Consider the following 21,018-nt stretch of genomic DNA (forward strand, 5'->3'; position numbering starts at 1 on the left):
AGACCCCAGCAGGTCCCAGTAGTCCCTGGCAGGTTCCAGTAAGGCCCCAGTAGACCCCAGAAGGTCCCAGGAGGGCCCCAGTAGACCCCAGTAGATCCCAGTAGGCCCCAGCAGAGCCCAGCAGATCCCAGTAGGCCCCAGCAGAGCCCAGCAGGTCCCAGTAGATCCCAGTAGGCCCCAGCAGGTCCCAGTAGGCCCCAGTAGACTCCAGTACATCCAAGCAGAGCCCCAGCGTGTCCCAGCACATCCCAGCACCCCCCTGTCCCCTCCCAGTGTCGGGGGCATCCCCGTGCCGGCTGGCTCCATCCTGGTCCCCAACCTTCTGGCTGCCCACCAGGACCCCGACACCTGGCACCACCCCGAGGCCTTCCTGCCCGGTACGCCCAGGTCCCTGCCTGGACACCTGGGTCCCCTGACCCTCTTGGGCTGGGTCCCCTCGGGCTGGGTCCCCCTCCTCGGACGCCTGGGTCCCCCTCCCGGCCACCTGGGTCCCCTCCCCAAATGCCTGGGCCCCCTGAACCCCTTGGGCTGGGTCCCCCTCCTCGGACGCCTGGGTCCCCTCCCGGCCACCTGGGTCCCCTCCCCAAATGCCTGGGCCCCCTGAACCCCTTGGGCTGGGTCCCCCTCCTCGGACGCCTGGGTCCCCTCCCGGCCACCTGGGTCACCTCCTGAACTCCTGGGTCCCCTGACCCCCTCCTTCCCCCCCCCCAGAGCGGTTCCTGGTGCCAGGGGCTCCCTGGCGGGCGCTGGTGCCCTTTGGCTGCGGGGCCCGATCCTGCCTGGGGGAGGGGCTGGCGCGGGCCGAGCTCTTCGTCTTCCTGGGCCAGATCCTGCAGGAATTCCGCCTGGAACCCCCCGCCCCGGGGGTCTGCCCTGCCTGGAGGTGTCGGCAGGCACCGTCCTGCGCTGCCCACCCTTCCGCGTCCGCATGGTGCCCTGCCAGCCCCCTGCCTAACCCAGCACAGGTGCCTGGGATCGGCGCGCTACGCCTGGGTCCTCCTGCTGCTGCACCCCCCGACGCCTGGGGGGGGTCCCCCCCGGATGCCTGCATCCCCCCCCAGACGCCTGGGTCGTGTCCCCCCGGACGCCCGGGTCCCCGCCATGCTTCCCGACCCACCCAGCCACCTGGGTGTCCCTCCTCCTCGCCACCCGGACACCTGGGTTCACTGCGGGGAGGGGGTTACAGGCAGCTTTTATTACCCACCCCCCCCCCATAAAAGCTTCGCCTCTGACCCCTCCCCCCGCAAGTCCCGCCTCCTTCCTGGGAGTCGTGTCCCCCCGGACGCCTGGGTGTCCCCCCCGGCTGCCTGGGTCCCCTCAGTCGCGCTGCGGCCGCAGCTTCATCTCGGTGAAGGGGATGGAGAACTCGAAGCCTTTCCAGTGAAACCAGTTGATGCCCTGGGGAGATCCGGGGGGGGGGGGGGGGGGAGTGTCCATCAGGCCCTATAGGTACCCTATAGACCCCTACAGAGGCCCTAGAGACACCCCCCTCCCCTGCCCCAGGCCCTATCGCTCCTCTAGGGGCCCCATGCCCAGAGAGAGGGGATCTGGGGCTAGCCTCTATAGGGTCTTGGGCCCTATGGAGCCTATAGGGTGCGTGGTCATGTGGCCTGCATAGCCCCCATAAGGCCCCCATTGGTCCCCATAGGGCCCTGGTCACCCACAGGTACCCGCTGCTGTGGGCAGTGCCATAGGCGTCCTGTGCTCCATAGTGTCCATATAAGTCCCCCCATAGGACATCCTCCCCATAGCCCTTATAGAACTTCCTATAGTCAATATAGCCCCATTATAGGTCCCCTTGTGACCTCCATAGGACCCCCCCAACATGCCCCTATAGGTCTCCCTGTGGCCCCTATAAACATCTGTGTGCCCTTATAAACCCTCCCTATGACCCATAAAGACCCCTGTATGGCTCATATAGCCCCTAAAGCCTCTCTATGCCCCTTATAGGCTCCCATATAGCCCCTATAGGTGCCTGTATGCCCCCTACAGGCCCCCTCCATGGCCCCTTTAGACACAACGTATGCCCCCAGAGGCCTCACTATGGCCCATAGTTCCCCTGTAGTCCCTATGGCCACTTTAGGCCCCCTGGTGGCCCTGTAGTCCCGGCTTTTGTCCCTAGGGCTCCCTATAGGTCCCCTATGGCACCTATAGACTCCATTATAGTTCCCTGTAGTCCCCATTAACTGCACTCTGGCCCCACTGGGCCCCTCCAGTCGCCCCCTATGGCTCCCTGTAAGTCCCCCTATAGGTCCCCCCTGGCCCCTATGGGCCCCATTATGGCCTCTATAGCCACCTGCCATGGCCCCCTACAGCCTCCATTAACTGCACTCTGGCCCCATTGGCCCCCTCCAGTCGCCCCCTGTGGTTAGCTATAGGTTCCCCTGATAGGACCCCTTAGCCCCTACAGGCTCCCTATGGCCCCTATAGACCCCATTACGGCTCCTATAGACTCCCTTCTGGCCCCTATAGACCTCACTACATCCCCCTATAGTGCCCGTTAACCCCACTCTGGCCCCATTGGCCCCCACTAGTTGCCCCCTATGGCCCCCTATAGGTCCCCGGCCCCTATAGCGTGCCTGGTGGTGGCGGGGGGTCCCGTAGCGCCCGTTGAGGTTGGCGTAGTGGCAGTTGTGGTACCACCAGGCCCCGGCGTAGGAGACGGCGCAGGGGCGGGGGCGGCCCCGGGGGTCCCGGTCCCGCGTGGAGAAGGGGCTGCCGGCGTGGTAGGAGAGCGCGTCCCCTGCGGGACCCCCCCGTCAGACCCCCCCTGGGACCTCCCCCGCCAGGGACCCCCCTCAGACCCTCAGGGACCCCCCCATGGTCCAGAGACGCCCAGACCCCCCCAGGGACTCCCCAGAGATTCCCCCAGTCAGGGGACCTTCATCAGACCCCCCAGGGACCCCCCCCCAACAACCCCAAGACCCCTCCAGGGACCCCCCCCCAACGACCCCCAGGAACCCCGCCCTGGGCCCCCCCAGGATTGCCAAGGGACCCCCAAGACACCCCCAGGGACACTCCTTGAACCCCCCCAGCCACCACCCAGGGACCCCCCCATCAGACTCTCCAGGGACCCCCCCCATGATCCAGAGACCCCCAGATCCCCCCCAGGAATCCCCCCCGGGACCCCCAGGCCAAGGGACCCTCAAGACACTCCAAAGACCCCCCAGAGACCCCCCAGAAACCTCCCCAAGACCCCCCCCATGACCCACCCCCAAGGGCTGGAGACCCCCAAGACCCCCCCAGGGTCCCCCATGGGCCAGGAGACCCCCTTGGCACCGCCCGGAACCCCTTCAGGACCCCATTCATGGGCCAAGTGACCCCCAAGGCACCCTCAGGACCTGCCAAGACCCGCCCCTAGACCCCCTAAAACCCTTTGGGACGCTCCAGGAGCCCCCCAAGACTGCTCAGGATGCCCAAGGTCCCCTCAGGAGCCCCCAGGACCCCCCAGGCTCCCTCCAGGACCCCCAAGACCCCTCCAGGCCTCCCCCATGGGCCAAGGGACCCCCAAGACCCCTTAGGACCTCCCCAAAACCCCTCCAGGACCCCCCAAGACCCCCATGAACCTCCTTAAGTCCCTTCCAGGACCCCCCCTAAGACCCCCCTCAGGACCCCTCCAAGACCCCCCAGGACCCCCTTCATGGGCCAAGAGACCCCGAAGACACCCTCAGGACACCCCCGGACTCCATCATGGGCCAAGTCACTCCCAAGATCCCCCCAGGACCGCCCAAGACCCCTAAGGACCCCCAAATATCCCCCGGGACCCCCCCAGGACCCCTTCCATGGGCCAAGATCCCTCCAAGACCTATCAGGACCCCCAAGACCCCTCAGGACCCCCCCCAAGACCACTCCAGGACCCCCCAAGGCCCTTCCAGGACCACCTAAGCCCCCCCCCCCCAGACCTCCCAAGATCCCCCAGAGCCCCCAAGACTCCCCTCAGGATCCCCCAAGACCCCCCAAAGCCCTCCAGGGACCCCATTCATGGGCCAAGGGACCCCCCAAGACCACTCGGGACCCCCAGGACCCCCACGTCCTGCCCTGTACCGGCAGTGCCGCTGTAGGCGCCGAGGTGGAGGCGGTAATGGTCCTCGGGGCCAGCGACGGCGAAGTCGCGGTAGTGGGCGAAGGCAGCGTCCCGCGGGTGCGAAGATCCACCCGCAGCTCCGTGGGGGTCCCCGCCGTCAGTGCGTGCAGCGCCTCGTTCCCTGCACCCCCCACGACTGTGTCCGGCCACCGCCACTGCCCAGACGCCTGGGTCCTCTCCCCGGCTGCCTGGGTCCCTCCCTTGTCACCCACCAAGCCCACCCGGACACCTAGGTCCTCTCCAAAGACCCACCCAGGACCACCTGGATGCCTGGGTCCCCCCCGGCTGCCTGGGTCTCCCCCAAACTCCTGGGTCCCCCCAAACTCCTGGGTCCCCTATCCCGGACACTGGCATCCCCCCAAGTCACCCCCGGATGCCTGGGTCCCCTCCCGGTTGCCTGGGTTCCCCTCTAGACATCTGGGTCCCCTATCCCGGACTCCTGGGTCCCCCCCAAACTCCTGGGTCCCCTATCCCGGGACTCTTGGGTGCCCCCAGATGCCAGGGTCCTCTATCCCGGATGCCGGGGTCCCCCAAGTCCCCCCCGGACGGCTGGGTCCCCTATCCCGGACGCCGGAGTCCTCACCCAGCCAGAACTCCCCGGTGACGTTGCCGAAGCCGCGGGCGTAGGCGCCCCAACCCCGCCAGAAATCGGTGCCCCCGTCCTGGCGGCGCTGGAACACCTGGCGGGGGGGGGGGGGTCAGGGGGAGGCCCAACAATCCCCACCCCCCACTGACCGCCCAGGGCCCCCCATTTCCCCCCAGATGCCCCCCGTGCCCCCCAGAACCCCCACTGTCCCCCCCGGACCCCCCATTGACCCCAAGACCCCCATAAAACCCCCTATATCCCCCTAATACCCCCCCCCATAGAGGCCCTCCAGCGTCTCCCAGTGCCTCCCAGTGCACTCCCAGTGCCCCCCAGTCCTCCTGTTGCCCTCAAGATCCCCCCAATGCCCCCCAAGACCCCCATTTCCTCCCATAACTGCCCCCATAACCCCCTATAGAAGCCCCCCAGCCCCTCCCAGCGTCTCCCAGCGTCCCCCAGTTCCCCCCAGTTGCCCCACCAGCCAGCCGCCGCCGTCGGTCTCCATGTCGCAGAAGACGCGCAGGGGTCTCTCGGGGTCTCCCCCGAGGAAGACGAGGGTCTCGCGCGAAGGCCCCGGCCCGTTCAGCTGCTCCTCGGCGCAGTCCCGGGGGTGCGGGTGGGGGAGGGGAGCTGGGGGGGAGGGAGGGGTGTGGGGAACCAGGCATCCGGGGACCCCCCCCCCAAGTCACCCTGTGGACTTCTGGGGACCCAGGCATCCGGGTGCCCCCCACCCAAGAGCCCCACGCCCCCACTCACCCCACCCAGGGACCCAGGCGTCTGGGTGCCCCCCACCCAAGGACCCAGATCCCCCCACCCAGGGACCCAGGCGTCCGGCTCACGGGTGTCAAAGGTGGCTTCCAGGGGGGTGGGGGGGGTGTCCCCCCCCCGGCCCCACAGCTGCACGCCATAGCGCCCCGCTGGCTCCAGGCCCCACAGCTGATGGGACGTCGCCTCGGGAGGCAGCCACAGCGTTCTGGGGGGGCACAGGAGGGTATTGGGGTCCCCTGAGGCATTATTGGCAACCCCTGGGTGTTACTGGGGGCCCCAGGGGTGTCATTGGGGTCCCCCAAGCGGTTATTGAGATCCTGGGGGGGGTATTGGGGTGTCCTAAGGGAGTATTAGGGGTCCTACAGGCGATATTGGGGTCTCCAAGGTGTTACTGGGGTCCTACAAGGAATACTGGGGTCCCCAAGGGGTATTGGGGTCCCTGGGTTGGTATTGGGGTCCCGCAAGGAATATTGGGGTCCCTGGGGGGATGGGGGACCCCAAGGAGTTATTGGGGTCCCTGTGAGAGTACTGGGGTCCCACCAAAGGGATATTGGGGTCTCCCCAGGTGTTATTGGGGTCTTCCAGGGCATTACTGGGGTCTCCAGCACGTTATTGGGGTCCACAAGGGCTTATTTCGGTCTCAGAGGGGCACTGGGGTGCCCTAAGGGAGTACTGGGGGTCCCACAAGGGATATTGGGGTCCCCAAAAGGTTATTGGGATCCCCCAAGTCAATATTGGGGTCCCCCAGGGTATTATAGGGGTCCCCAGGGGTGTTATTGGGGTCCCCAGGGGCTTATTTAGGTCTCGGAGGGGTCACTGGGGTGCCCTAAAGGAGTATTGGGGGTCCCACAAGGCATAATGGGTTGCACCTGGGGGGTACTGGGGTCCCCCAGGGGTATGGGGTCCCTGGGGGGGTATTGGGGTCCCACAAGGAATATCAGGGTCCCCAGGGGGGTTACGGGGTGCCCCAGGGTGGTTCTGGGGTTTTGGGGTGCTTGGGGGAGGTCATTACCTGCTGGGGTCCTCCGGGGGGGCCATAGACGAGGTCGTAGCCGTCAGGGGAGGTGTGGCGGGGCGCCCAGTGCAGCCGGGCACTGCGGGGCCACACGGTCCCCACCCAGAGGGTCCCCGGGGTGCCTGCATGGGGGAGGGGCGTGGCTGCTGACACCCCCAAATCCCCCACAGCCCCCCAAGGACCCGCCCACCGACTGCTCCCCAACAGACAATCAGAGACCCCATCTGACCACCATAGCCCCCCCACCCCACAGAAACCCCCATGGACCCCCACCCCCACCCCCCATAGCACCCCAGGGTCCCCTACCCATAGCCCCCAGGGGACTCTCCCCACCAGGGACACCCCACCCAGGACTCCAACACACCATCGCTCCAACCAACTGTCCAGGTGTCCAGTCAGCAACCATCAACCGTCCAACCATCAACCGTCCAACCATCCATCCAACCATCCAACCATCAACTGTTCAACCATCAGCCGTCCAACCATCCATCCAACCATCCATCCAACCATCCAACCATTAACCGTCCAACCATCCATCCAACCATCCATCCAACCATCCAACTGTCCAATCAGCCAATCATCCCTCCATCCAACCATCCCTCCTGCAATAAAACCACCCACCCATCTTTCCAACCATCCAACCACACATCCATAAAACCATCCATCCATCCATCCATCCATCCATCCATCCTTCCTTCCTTCCTTCCAACCACCCACCCAACTCTCCAACCTTGCACGTGCCCATGCCATCACCCACACACTTGTTAGCACCCAAGAGATGTTCTCAGTTCCCACAAGACCCAAGGTACGAGGACGGGCCCTGCCCAAGATCCTGCTGCCACCCCAAAACCAGGGCCCAAGGGGGACACAGATGTTGTCACCTGTGATGGTGTCGATGGAGACGGGGCCCAGGCGCTTCCGACCCCACACCCCGTACAGGTTGAACTTGTAGCGCCGGGACGGCGACAGCCCAGGCACGCTCACCGTGCGCGAACCACCGTCCACGGGCAGCACCTGGGGCTGGCCCTGTGCATCCCTGTACTGCACCGTGAAGGAGTCAAAGGTGCCCTCGGGGACGCTCCACTCCAGCTGGACAGAGTCGGGGGTGACCTGGGAGGCCGTGAGCTCGCCCAGGCGGGGCTGGGTCGGTGGCTTCTCCTCTTGTGGAGCTGGGGCTGCAACAGAGAGGACACAATGCAGGGCATAAATATCAACCCATCAATCCACCCATTCCTCCACCCCTCCATCCAAACAAGAAACATTCTTCCATCAACCTATCCTTCCATCCCTCCAACCTTGCGTGCTGCCATCCCTCCATCCATCCCCCAGTCAGCACCCAAGAGATGTTCCCATTTCCCACCAGGCCCAAGCTCCTGCCACACTCCAAACCCAGCGCCCAAAGGGGACATGGACAGACCCTGCACAGGCCCTCACCTGTGATGGTGTCAAAGGAGACGGGGCCCACACGTTTCGGACCCAACACCCCGTACAGGTAGAAATTGTAGCGGTGGGACGGTGACAGCCCAGGCACGCTCACTGTGCGGGAGCCACCGTCCATGAGCAGTGACTCGGGATTCCCTTCTGCATCCCTGTACTGCACCGTGAAGGAGTCAAAGGTGCCCTCGGGGACGCTCCACTCCAGCTGGACGGAGTCAGAGGTGATCTGGGAGGCCGTGAGCTCGCCCAGGCGGGGCTGGGTCGGTGGCTTCTCCTCTTGTGGAGCTGGGGCTGCAATGGAGAGAGCGCAATGCTGGACATAAACATCAACCCGTCCATCTATCCTTCCAGAAACCAAACATCCATCCATCCAATGCTTTCTCCATCTTTCATGTAATCAGTTATCCATCCCACCATCCTCTACCCATCCGACCTTCCATCCAGTCATGTATCATGAATCTCTCCCTCCATCCCTCCAACCTTGCATGCTCCCATACCACCAAGCCAGTCAGCACCCAAGAGATGATCCCATTTCCAAGAGGACAAACACGACCAGGGCAGACCCTGACCCAGCTCCTGCCCCACATCAACCCAGATCCAAAGGGGACACAGACGGGCACCAAAGAACTCCTCACCTGTGACGGCATCACTGGAGATGGGGCCCACTGATGCAGGTCCGACACACCTGCGCCGGACCTGATCACCTCTGCGAGAGGTGATTTTTCTACCCAATTATCCATCCATCCATCCATCCATCCATCCATCCATCCATCCATCCATCCATCCATCCATTTTTCTACCCAACCATCCGTCTCTCCATCCACGCATACGTTCAACTAATCATCCCTCCAGGTGTCAGTTCCCCCAAGCATCCACCCCCCGGCTCCTTCCATCCATCCCTAACACCCTTCCACCCACCAGCCTTCCAGCCACCCACACATGCAGCCTTCCACTCTACACCTGCCTGTCCATTCATCCCTCTCATCATCCAACCATCAGCCACATCACCCAAACAATCTATCTACTCCTTAAGGCAGGTTTTTGGTCACCCATGTCGTCATCCCTTCCTTCATCCATGTCCTCGACATGCCTTTCATTCCAACCACCAATCCTTTTGACAAGCTCTCCACGCAACCTTCTCTCCCGCCATTTCTCCGTCCAACCATCCCTCCTTCCATCCCTCCAATCAACCATTTTTCCAGGCACTATTCCATCCAGCGGTCCTTGAACCCATTCCTCTACCCAACCATCCGATCACCCATCGTCCATCAAAACACACAGCTAGCCAGGCAACCAGCCGTTCAATCATCTATCCATCCAATCAACCTATTCACCAACCACCCACCAGCAACCAGCCAGCCAGCCAAACATCCAAACATCCAAACATCCATCCAAACATCCACCCATCCATCCAAACATCCAACCACCTCCTCACCCAACGAGCCACACACTCATCCCACCACCCGAACCCCCATCACTGCCTCCCTCCAGGCGTCCCTCTCTCTCCCCCTCCCTTACTGCCTTCAACCCTGCCTGCACCCGTCCCCCCATCCAGCCCCCGGTCAACACCCAAGAGAAGTTCCCCTTTCCCAGATGGGCCAAAGATCTTGAACGGGCCCTGCCCCAGCTCCTGACACACTCCAAACCCAGCGCCACCAAGGGCACGGGTGGTCCCACAGACCCACTCACCTGTGACGGCGTCGGTGGAGACGGGGCCCAGGCGCTTCCGACCCCACACCCCGTACAGGTTGAACTTGTAGCGCCGGGACGGCGACAGCCCAGGCACGCTCACCGTGCGCGAACCACCGTCCACGGGCAGCACCTGGGGCTGGCCCTGTGCATCCCTGTACTGCACCGTGAAGGAGTCAAAGGTGCCCTCGGGGACGCTCCACTCCAGCTGGACGGAGTCGGGGGCGACCCGGGAGGCCGTGAGCTCGCCCAGGATCGGCTGGGATGGTGGCTCCTCTGATGGCGGTTCCTCCGATGGCGGGGATGAGGCTGCCACGGAGAGGCACAACGTAGAGCACACAGGGGAGCATCCCTCCCTCCCGCCCTCCCAACCTCCCTCCAGTAAACTCCGCCAACCATCCAACCGCGCATCCGTCCAACCGGCTGTTTTACCTCTCCATCCATCCATGCTTCCAGCCATCCCGTCACCCCTTGCTCCAAGCACCATTTTCCATCCACCCGCCCGCAAATTCAACCATCCAAACAGCAATCCAGTTGTCCAGACCAACACCCATTCCTCCCCGCTGCCACCCACCCCACCATTCGTAATGCCAGCCTCGCCAGCCATCCGCTGGCAAATTTGTTCCTCAGCTAGAGCATTCATCCATCCATCAATCTCTTTCACCATCCGCCCGTCTGTCCTCCCACCCGTCTGCCCTGCCATCCATGCAGCCTCCACTGGTCCATCCATCCACCCACCCACCCACCCACCTCTCCTCCCACTCAACCAGAGTTGGGAACACAATTCCCTTCATCCAGCTACTTATCCTTCCTTTCCCAGGTCCATTCCCTTCAACATCCATCCCTCCATCCCTCCTCCATCCCTCCATTCCACTCTCCGACCTTGCACGTGCCCTTCCCTACATCCCTCCCCAACTCAATGTCTAAGAGATGTTCCCACTCAACGGGCTCCAGCCCCACAACAAACCCAGGGCCCACAGGGGACACAGACGGGGCCCACAGAACCCCTCACCTGTGACGGCGTCGGTGGAGACGGGGCCCAGGCGCTTCCGACCCCACACCCCGTACAGGTTGAACTTGTAGCGCCGGGACGGCGACAGCCCAGGCACGCTCACCGTGCGCGAACCACCGTCCACGGGCAGCACCTGGGGCTGGCCCTGTGCATCCCTGTACTGCACCGTGAAGGAGTCAAAGGTGCCCTCGGGGACGCTCCACTCCAGCTGGATGGAGTCGGGGGCGACCCGGGAGGCCGTGAGCTCGCCCAGGCGGGGCTGGGTCGGTGGTTCCTCCTCAGGCTCGGCTGCAGCTGCAACAGACAGGGCACAATGCAGGGCATAAACATCAAAGTGTCCATCCATCCATCCATCCATCCATCCATCCATCCATCCATCCATCCATCCATTTTTCTACCCAACCATCCGTCTCTCCATCCACGCATACGTTCGACTAATCATCCCTCCAGGTGTCAGTTCCCCCAAGCATCCACCCCCCGGCTCCTTCCATCCATCCCTAACACCCTTCCACCCACCAGCCTTCCAGCCACCCACACATGCAGCCTTCCACTCTACACCTGCCTGTCCATTCATCCCTCTCATCATCCAACCATCAGCCACATCACCCAAACAATCTATCTACTCCTTAAGGCAGGTTTTTGGTCACCCATGTCGTCATCCCTTCCTTCATCCATGTCCTCGACATGCCTTTCATCCAACCACCAATCCTTTTGACAAGCTCTCCACGCAACCTTCTCTCCCGCCATTTCTCCGTCCAACCATCCCTCCTTCCATCCCTCCAATCAACCATTTTTCCAGGCACTATTCCATCCAGCGGTCCTTGAACCCATTCCTCTACCCAACCATCCGATCACCCATCGTCCATCAAAACACACAGCTAGCCAGGCAACCAGCCGTTCAATCATCTATCCATCCAATCAACCTATTCACCAACCACCCACCAGCAACCAGCCAGCCAGCCAAACATCCAAACATCCAAACATCCATCCAAACATCCACCCATCCATCCAAACATCCAACCACCTCCTCACCCAACGAGCCACACACTCATCCCACCACCCGAACCCCCATCACTGCCTCCCTCCAGGCGTCCCTCTCTCTCCCCCTCCCTTACTGCCTTCAACCCTGCCTGCACCCGTCCCCCCATCCAGCCCCCGGTCAACACCCAAGAGAAGTTCCCCTTTCCCAGATGGGCCAAAGATCTTGAACGGGCCCTGCCCCAGCTCCTGACACACTCCAAACCCAGCGCCACCAAGGGCACGGGTGGTCCCACAGACCCACTCACCTGTGACGGCGTCGGTGGAGACGGGGCCCAGGCGCTTCCGACCCCACACCCCGTACAGGTTGAACTTGTAGCGCCGGGACGGCGACAGCCCAGGCACGCTCACCGTGCGCGAACCACCGTCCACGGGCAGCACCTGGGGCTGGCCCTGTGCATCCCTGTACTGCACCGTGAAGGAGTCAAAGGTGCCCTCGGGGACGCTCCACTCCAGCTGGACGGAGTCGGGGGCGACCCGGGAGGCCGTGAGCTCGCCCAGGATCGGCTGGGATGGTGGCTCCTCTGATGGCGGTTCCTCCGATGGCGGGGATGAGGCTGCCATGGAGAGGCACAACGTAGAGCACACAGGGGAGCATCCCTCCCTCCCGCCCTCCCAACCTCCCTCCAGTAAACTCCGCCAACCATCCAACCGCGCATCCGTCCAACCGGCTGTTTTACCTCTCCATCCATCCATGCTTCCAGCCATCCCGTCACCCCTTGCTCCAAGCACCATTTTCCATCCACCCGCCCGCAAATTCAACCATCCAAACAGCAATCCAGTTGTCCAGACCAACACCCATTCCTCCCCGCTGCCACCCACCCCACCATTCGTAATGCCAGCCTCGCCAGCCATCCGCTGGCAAATTTGTTCCTCAGCTAGAGCATTCATCCATCCATCAATCTCTTTCACCATCCGCCCGTCTGTCCTCCCACCCGTCTGCCCTGCCATCCATGCAGCCTCCACTGGTCCATCCACCCACCCACCCACCCACCTCTCCTCCCACTCAACCAGAGTTGGGAACACAATTCCCTTCATCCAGCTACTTATCCTTCCTTTCCCAGGTCCATTCCCTTCAACATCCATCCCTCCATCCCTCCTCCATCCCTCCATTCCACTCTCCGACCTTGCACGTGCCCTTCCCTACATCCCTCCCCAACTCAATGTCTAAGAGATGTTCCCACTCAACGGGCTCCAGCCCCACAACAAACCCAGGGCCCACAGGGGACACAGACGGGGCCCACAGAACCCCTCACCTGTGACGGCGTCGGTGGAGACGGGGCCCAGGCGCTTCCGACCCCACACCCCGTACAGGTTGAACTTGTAGCGCCGGGACGGCGACAGCCCAGGCACGCTCACCGTGCGCGAACCACCGTCCACGGGCAGCACCTGGGGCTGGCCCTGTGCATCCCTGTACTGCACCGTGAAGGAGTCAAAGGTGCCCTCGGGGACGCTCCACTCCAGCTGGATGGAGTCGGGGGCGACCCGGGAGGCCGTGAGCTCGCCCAGGCGGGGCTGGGTCGGTGGTTCCTCCTCAGGCTCGGCTGCAGCTGCAACAGACAGGGCACAATGCAGAGCATAAACATCAAAGTGTCCGTCCATCCATCCATCCATCCATCCATCCATTTTTCTACCCAACCATCCGTCTCTCCATCCACGCATACGTTCGACTAATCATCCCTCCAGGTATCAGTTCCCCCAAGCATCCACCCCCCGGCTCCTTCCATCCATCCCTAACACCCTTCCACCCACCAGCCTTCCAGCCACCCACACATGCAGCCTTCCACTCTACACCTGCCTGTCCATTCATCCCTCTCATCATCCAACCATCAGCCACATCACCCAAACAATCTATCTACTCCTTAAGGCAGGTTTTTGGTCACCCATGTCGTCATCCCTTCCTTCATCCATGTCCTCGACATGCCTTTCATCCAACCACCAATCCTTTTGACAAGCTCTCCACGCAACCTTCTCTCCCGCCATTTCTCCGTCCAACCATCCCTCCTTCCATCCCTCCAATCAACCATTTTTCCAGGCACTATTCCATCCAGCGGTCCTTGAACCCATTCCTCTACCCAACCATCCGATCACCCATCGTCCATCAAAACACACAGCTAGCCAGGCAACCAGCCGTTCAATCATCTATCCATCCAATCAACCTATTCACCAACCACCCACCAGCAACCAGCCAGCCAGCCAAACATCCAAACATCCAAACATCCATCCAAACATCCACCCATCCATCCAAACATCCAACCACCTCCTCACCCAACGAGCCACACACTCATCCCACCACCCGAACCCCCATCACTGCCTCCCTCCAGGCGTCCCTCTCTCTCCCCCTCCCTTACTGCCTTCAACCCTGCCTGCACCCGTCCCCCCATCCAGCCCCCGGTCAACACCCAAGAGAAGTTCCCCTTTCCCAGATGGGCCAAAGATCTTGAACGGGCCCTGCCCCAGCTCCTGACACACTCCAAACCCAGCGCCACCAAGGGCACGGGTGGTCCCACAGACCCACTCACCTGTGACGGCGTCGGTGGAGACGGGGCCCAGGCGCTTCCGACCCCACACCCCGTACAGGTTGAACTTGTAGCGCCGGGACGGCGACAGCCCAGGCACGCTCACCGTGCGCGAACCACCGTCCACGGGCAGCACCTGGGGCTGGCCCTGTGCATCCCTGTACTGCACCGTGAAGGAGTCAAAGGTGCCCTCGGGGACGCTCCACTCCAGCTGGACGGAGTCGGGGGCGACCCGGGAGGCCGTGAGCTCGCCCAGGATCGGCTGGGATGGTGGCTCCTCTGATGGCGGTTCCTCCGATGGCGGGGATGAGGCTGCCATGGAGAGGCACAACGTAGAGCACACAGGGGAGCATCCCTCCCTCCCGCCCTCCCAACCTCCCTCCAGTAAACTCCGCCAACCATCCAACCGCGCATCCGTCCAACCGGCTGTTTTACCTCTCCATCCATCCATGCTTCCAGCCATCCCGTCACCCCTTGCTCCAAGCACCATTTTCCATCCACCCGCCCGCAAATTCAACCATCCAAACAGCAATCCAGTTGTCCAGACCAACACCCATTCCTCCCCGCTGCCACCCACCCCACCATTCGTAATGCCAGCCTCGCCAGCCATCCGCTGGCAAATTTGTTCCTCAGCTAGAGCATTCATCCATCCATCAATCTCTTTCACCATCCGCCCGTCTGTCCTCCCACCCGTCTGCCCTGCCATCCATGCAGCCTCCACTGGTCCATCCACCCACCCACCCACCCACCCACCTCTCCTCCCACTCAACCAGAGTTGGGAACACAATTCCCTTCATCCAGCTACTTATCCTTCCTTTCCCAGGTCCATTCCCTTCAACATCCATCCCTCCATCCCTCCTCCATCCCTCCATTCCACTCTCCGACCTTGCACGTGCCCTTCCCTACATCCCTCCCCAACTCAATGTCTAAGAGATGTTCCCACTCAACGGGCTCCAGCCCCACAACACACCCAGGGCCCACAGGGGACACAGACGGGGCCCACAGAGCCCCTCACCTGTGACGGCGTCGGTGGAGACGGGGCCCAGGCGCTTCCGACCCCACACCCCGTACAGGTTGAACTTGTAGCGCCGGGACGGCGACAGCCCAGGCACGCTCACCATGCGCGAACCACCGTCCACAGGCAGCACCTGGGGCTGGCCCTGTGCATCCTTGTACTGCACCGTGAAGGAGTCAAAGGTGCCCTCAGGGACGCTCCACTCCAGCTGGATGGAGTCGGGGGCGACCCGGGAGGCCGTGAGCTCGCCCAGGCGGGGCTGGGTCAGTGGTTCCTCCTCAGGCTCGGCTGCAGCTGCAACAGACAGGGCACAATGCAGGGCATAAACATCAAAGTGTCTGTCCATCCATCCATCCATCCATCCATCCATCCATTTTTCTACCCAACCATCCGTCTCTCCATCCACGCATACGTTCGACTAATCATCCCTCCAGGTATCAGTTCCCCCAAGCATCCACCCCCCGCTCCTTCCATCCATCCCTAACACCCTTCCACCCACCAGCCTTCCAGCCACCCACACATGCAGCCTTCCACTCTACACCTGCCTGTCCATTCATCCCTCTCATCATCCAACCATCAGCCACATCACCCAAACAATCTATCTACTCCTTAAGGCAGGTTTTTGGTCACCCATGTCGTCATCCCTTCGTTCATCCATGTCCTCGACATGCCTTTCATCCAACCACCAATCCTTTTGACAAGCTCTCCACGCAACCTTCTCTCCCGCCATTTCTCCGTCCAACCATCCCTCCTTCCATCCCTCCAATCAACCATTTTTCCAGGCACTATTCCATCCAGCGGTCCTTGAACCCATTCCTCTACCCAACCATCCGATCACCCATCGTCCATCAAAACACACAGCTAGCCAGGCAACCAGCCGTTCAATCATCTATCCATCCAATCAACCTATTCACCAACCACCCACCAGCAACCAGCCAGCCAGCCAAACATCCAAACATCCAAACATCCATCCAAACATCCACCCATCCATCCAAACATCCAACCACCTCCTCACCCAACGAGCCACACACTCATCCCACCACCCGAACCCCCATCACTGCCTCCCTCCAGGCGTCCCTCTCTCTCCCCCTCCCTTACTGCCTTCAACCCTGCCTGCACCCGTCCCCCCATCCAGCCCCCGGTCAACACCCAAGAGAAGTTCCCCTTTCCCAGATGGGCCAAAGATCTTGAACGGGCCCTGCCCCAGCTCCTGACACACTCCAAACCCAGCGCCACCAAGGGCACGGGTGGTCCCACAGACCCACTCACCTGTGACGGCGTCGGTGGAGACGGGGCCCAGGCGCTTCCGACCCCACACCCCGTACAGGTTGAACTTGTAGCGCCGGGACGGCGACAGCCCAGGCACGCTCACCGTGCGCGAACCACCGTCCACGGGCAGCACCTGGGGCTGGCCCTGTGCATCCCTGTACTGCACCGTGAAGGAGTCAAAGGTGCCCTCGGGGACGCTCCACTCCAGCTGGACGGAGTCGGGGGCGACCCGGGAGGCCGTGAGCTCGCCCAGGATCGGCTGGGATGGTGGCTCCTCTGATGGCGGTTCCTCCGATGGCGGGGATGAGGCTGCCATGGAGAGGCACAACGTAGAGCACACAGGGGAGCATCCCTCCCTCCCGCCCTCCCAACCTCCCTCCAGTAAACTCCGCCAACCATCCAACCGCGCATCCGTCCAACCGGCTGTTTTACCTCTCCATCCATCCATGCTTCCAGCCATCCCGTCACCCCTTGCTCCAAGCACCATTTTCCATCCACCCGCCCGCAAATTCAACCATCCAAACAGCAATCCAGTTGTCCAGACCAACACCCATTCCTCCCCGCTGCCACCCACCCCACCATTCGTAATGCCAGCCTCGCCAGCCATCCGCTGGCAAATTTGTTCCTCAGCTAGAGCATTCATCCATCCATCAATCTCTTTCACCATCCGCCCGTCTGTCCTCCCACCCGTCTGCCCTGCCATCCATGCAGCCTCCACTGGTCCATCCACCCACCCACCCACCCACCTCTCCTCCCACTCAACCAGAGTTGGGAACACAATTCCCTTCATCCAGCTACTTATCCTTCCTTTCCCAGGTCCATTCCCTTCAACATCCATCCCTCCATCCCTCCTCCATCCCTCCATTCCACTCTCCGACCTTGCACGTGCCCTTCCCTACATCCCTCCCCAACTCAATGTCTAAGAGATGTTCCCACTCAACGGGCTCCAGCCCCACAACAAACCCAGGGCCCACAGGGGACACAGACGGGGCCCACAGAACCCCTCACCTGTGACGGCGTCGGTGGAGACGGGGCCCAGGCGCTTCCGACCCCACACCCCGTACAGGTTGAACTTGTAGCGCCGGGACGGCGACAGCCCAGGCACGCTCACCGTGCGCGAACCACCGTCCACGGGCAGCACCTGGGGCTGGCCCTGTGCATCCCTGTACTGCACCGTGAAGGAGTCAAAGGTGCCCTCGGGGACGCTCCACTCCAGCTGGATGGAGTCGGGGGCGACCCGGGAGGCCGTGAGCTCGCCCAGGCGGGGCTGGGTCGGTGGTTCCTCCTCAGGCTCGGCTGCAGCTGCAACAGACAGGGCACAATGCAGGGCATAAACATCAAAGTGTCCGTCCATCCATCCATCCATCCATCCATCCATCCATCCATCCATTTTTCTACCCAACCATCCGTCTCTCCATCCACGCATACGTTCGACTAATCATCCCTCCAGGTGTCAGTTCCCCCAAGCATCCACCCCCCGGCTCCTTCCATCCATCCCTAACACCCTTCCACCCACCAGCCTTCCAGCCACCCACACATGCAGCCTTCCACTCTACACCTGCCTGTCCATTCATCCCTCTCATCATCCAACCATCAGCCACATCACCCAAACAATCTATCTACTCCTTAAGGCAGGTTTTTGGTCACCCATGTCGTCATCCCTTCCTTCATCCATGTCCTCGACATGCCTTTCATCCAACCACCAATCCTTTTGACAAGCTCTCCACGCAACCTTCTCTCCCGCCATTTCTCCGTCCAACCATCCCTCCTTCCATCCCTCCAATCAACCATTTTTCCAGGCACTATTCCATCCAGCGGTCCTTGAACCCATTCCTCTACCCAACCATCCGATCACCCATCGTCCATCAAAACACACAGCTAGCCAGGCAACCAGCCGTTCAATCATCTATCCATCCAATCAACCTATTCACCAACCACCCACCAGCAACCAGCCAGCCAGCCAAACATCCAAACATCCATCCAAACATCCACCCATCCATCCAAACATCCAACCACCTCCTCACCCAACGAGCCACACACTCATCCCACCACCCGAACCCCCATCACTGCCTCCCTCCAGGCGTCCCTCTCTCTCCCCCTCCCTTACTGCCTTCAACCCTGCCTGCACCCGTCCCCCCATCCAGCCCCCGGTCAACACCCAAGAGAAGTTCCCCTTTCCCAGATGGGCCAAAGATCTTGAACGGGCCCTGCCCCAGCTCCTGACACACTCCAAACCCAGCGCCACCAAGGGCACGGGTGGTCCCACAGACCCACTCACCTGTGACGGCGTCGGTGGAGACGGGGCCCAGGCGCTTCCGACCCCACACCCCGTACAGGTTGAACTTGTAGCGCCGGGACGGCGACAGCCCAGGCACGCTCACCGTGCGCGAACCACCGTCCACGGGCAGCACCTGGGGCTGGCCCTGTGCATCCCTGTACTGCACCGTGAAGGAGTCAAAGGTGCCCTCGGGGACGCTCCACTCCAGCTGGACGGAGTCGGGGGCGACCCGGGAGGCCGTGAGCTCGCCCAGGATCGGCTGGGATGGTGGCTCCTCTGATGGCGGTTCCTCCGATGGCGGGGATGAGGCTGCCATGGAGAGGCACAACGTAGAGCACACAGGGGAGCATCCCTCCCTCCCGCCCTCCCAACCTCCCTCCAGTAAACTCCGCCAACCATCCAACCGCGCATCCGTCCAACCGGCTGTTTTACCTCTCCATCCATCCATGCTTCCAGCCATCCCGTCACCCCTTGCTCCAAGCACCATTTTCCATCCACCCGCCCGCAAATTCAACCATCCAAACAGCAATCCAGTTGTCCAGACCAACACCCATTCCTCCCCGCTGCCACCCACCCCACCATTCGTAATGCCAGCCTCGCCAGCCATCCGCTGGCAAATTTGTTCCTCAGCTAGAGCATTCATCCATCCATCAATCTCTTTCACCATCCGCCCGTCTGTCCTCCCACCCGTCTGCCCTGCCATCCATGCAGCCTCCACTGGTCCATCCACCCACCCACCCACCCACCTCTCCTCCCACTCAACCAGAGTTGGGAACACAATTCCCTTCATCCAGCTACTTATCCTTCCTTTCCCAGGTCCATTCCCTTCAACATCCATCCCTCCATCCCTCCTCCATCCCTCCATTCCACTCTCCGACCTTGCACGTGCCCTTCCCTACATCCCTCCCCAACTCAATGTCTAAGAGATGTTCCCACTCAACGGGCTCCAGCCCCACAACAAACCCAGGGCCCACAGGGGACACAGACGGGGCCCACAGAACCCCTCACCTGTGACGGCGTCGGTGGAGACGGGGCCCAGGCGCTTCCGACCCCACACCCCGTACAGGTTGAACTTGTAGCGCCGGGACGGCGACAGCCCAGGCACGCTCACCGTGCGCGAACCACCGTCCACGGGCAGCACCTGGGGCTGGCCCTGTGCATCCCTGTACTGCACCGTGAAGGAGTCAAAGGTGCCCTCGGGGACGCTCCACTCCAGCTGGATGGAGTCGGGGGCGACCCGGGAGGCCGTGAGCTCGCCCAGGCGGGGCTGGGTCGGTGGTTCCTCCTCAGGCTCGGCTGCAGCTGCAACAGACAGGGCACAATGCAGGGCATAAACATCAAAGTGTCCGTCCATCCATCCATCCATCCATCCATCCATCCATCCATCCATTTTTCTACCCAACCATCCGTCTCTCCATCCACGCATACGTTCGACTAATCATCCCTCCAGGTGTCAGTTCCCCCAAGCATCCACCCCCCGGCTCCTTCCATCCATCCCTAACACCCTTCCACCCACCAGCCTTCCAGCCACCCACACATGCAGCCTTCCACTCTACACCTGCCTGTCCATTCATCCCTCTCATCATCCAACCATCAGCCACATCACCCAAACAATCTATCTACTCCTTAAGGCAGGTTTTTGGTCACCCATGTCGTCATCCCTTCCTTCATCCATGTCCTCGACATGCCTTTCATCCAACCACCAATCCTTTTGACAAGCTCTCCACGCAACCTTCTCTCCCGCCATTTCTCCGTCCAACCATCCCTCCTTCCATCCCTCCAATCAACCATTTTTCCAGGCACTATTCCATCCAGCGGTCCTTGAACCCATTCCTCTACCCAACCATCCGATCACCCATCGTCCATCAAAACACACAGCTAGCCAGGCAACCAGCCGTTCAATCATCTATCCATCCAATCAACCTATTCACCAACCACCCACCAGCAACCAGCCAGCCAGCCAAACATCCAAACATCCATCCAAACATCCACCCATCCATCCAAACATCCAACCACCTCCTCACCCAACGAGCCACACACTCATCCCACCACCCGAACCCCCATCACTGCCTCCCTCCAGGCGTCCCTCTCTCTCCCCCTCCCTTACTGCCTTCAACCCTGCCTGCACCCGTCCCCCCATCCAGCCCCCGGTCAACACCCAAGAGAAGTTCCCCTTTCCCAGATGGGCCAAAGATCTTGAACGGGCCCTGCCCCAGCTCCTGACACACTCCAAACCCAGCGCCACCAAGGGCACGGGTGGTCCCACAGACCCACTCACCTGTGACGGCGTCGGTGGAGACGGGGCCCAGGC

The 21,018-nt window shown here is 61.9% G+C and overlaps 2 protein-coding genes across 2 annotated transcripts in view; one reads left to right on the plus strand and one right to left on the minus strand.

The window, feature by feature from the left end:
- Positions 1–273: 273 nt before the first annotated feature.
- Positions 274–1,227, plus strand: LOC143171793 (steroid 21-hydroxylase-like; the record flags this gene model as incomplete). The annotated part of the gene is given in 2 exon segments (XM_076360875.1): positions 274–377; positions 712–1,227. Coding segments are annotated over 2 exon segments (610 nt in total), but the record flags the coding sequence as incomplete, so codon positions are not given.
- Positions 1,228–1,290: 63 nt separating this feature from the next.
- The window catches only part of LOC143171777 (tenascin-X-like), a 63,625-nt gene continuing 43,897 nt past the window's right edge, over positions 1,291–21,018 (minus strand). The window contains 12 exon segments of the mRNA XM_076360857.1: positions 1,291–1,398; positions 2,580–2,743; positions 4,045–4,143; positions 4,146–4,205; positions 4,668–4,764; positions 5,146–5,351; positions 5,474–5,640; positions 6,452–6,572; positions 10,589–10,882; positions 12,883–13,176; positions 17,438–17,731; positions 19,716–20,009. Of these exon segments, the coding sequence (XP_076216972.1) occupies positions 1,318–1,398; positions 2,580–2,743; positions 4,045–4,143; positions 4,146–4,205; positions 4,668–4,764; positions 5,146–5,351; positions 5,474–5,640; positions 6,452–6,572; positions 10,589–10,882; positions 12,883–13,176; positions 17,438–17,731; positions 19,716–20,009 (2,171 nt within the window). The 3' untranslated portion in view covers positions 1,291–1,317.

Source organism: Aptenodytes patagonicus, chromosome 31, assembly GCF_965638725.1.
Source record: "Aptenodytes patagonicus chromosome 31, bAptPat1.pri.cur, whole genome shotgun sequence".
Taxonomy (NCBI): Eukaryota; Metazoa; Chordata; class Aves; order Sphenisciformes; family Spheniscidae; genus Aptenodytes; species Aptenodytes patagonicus.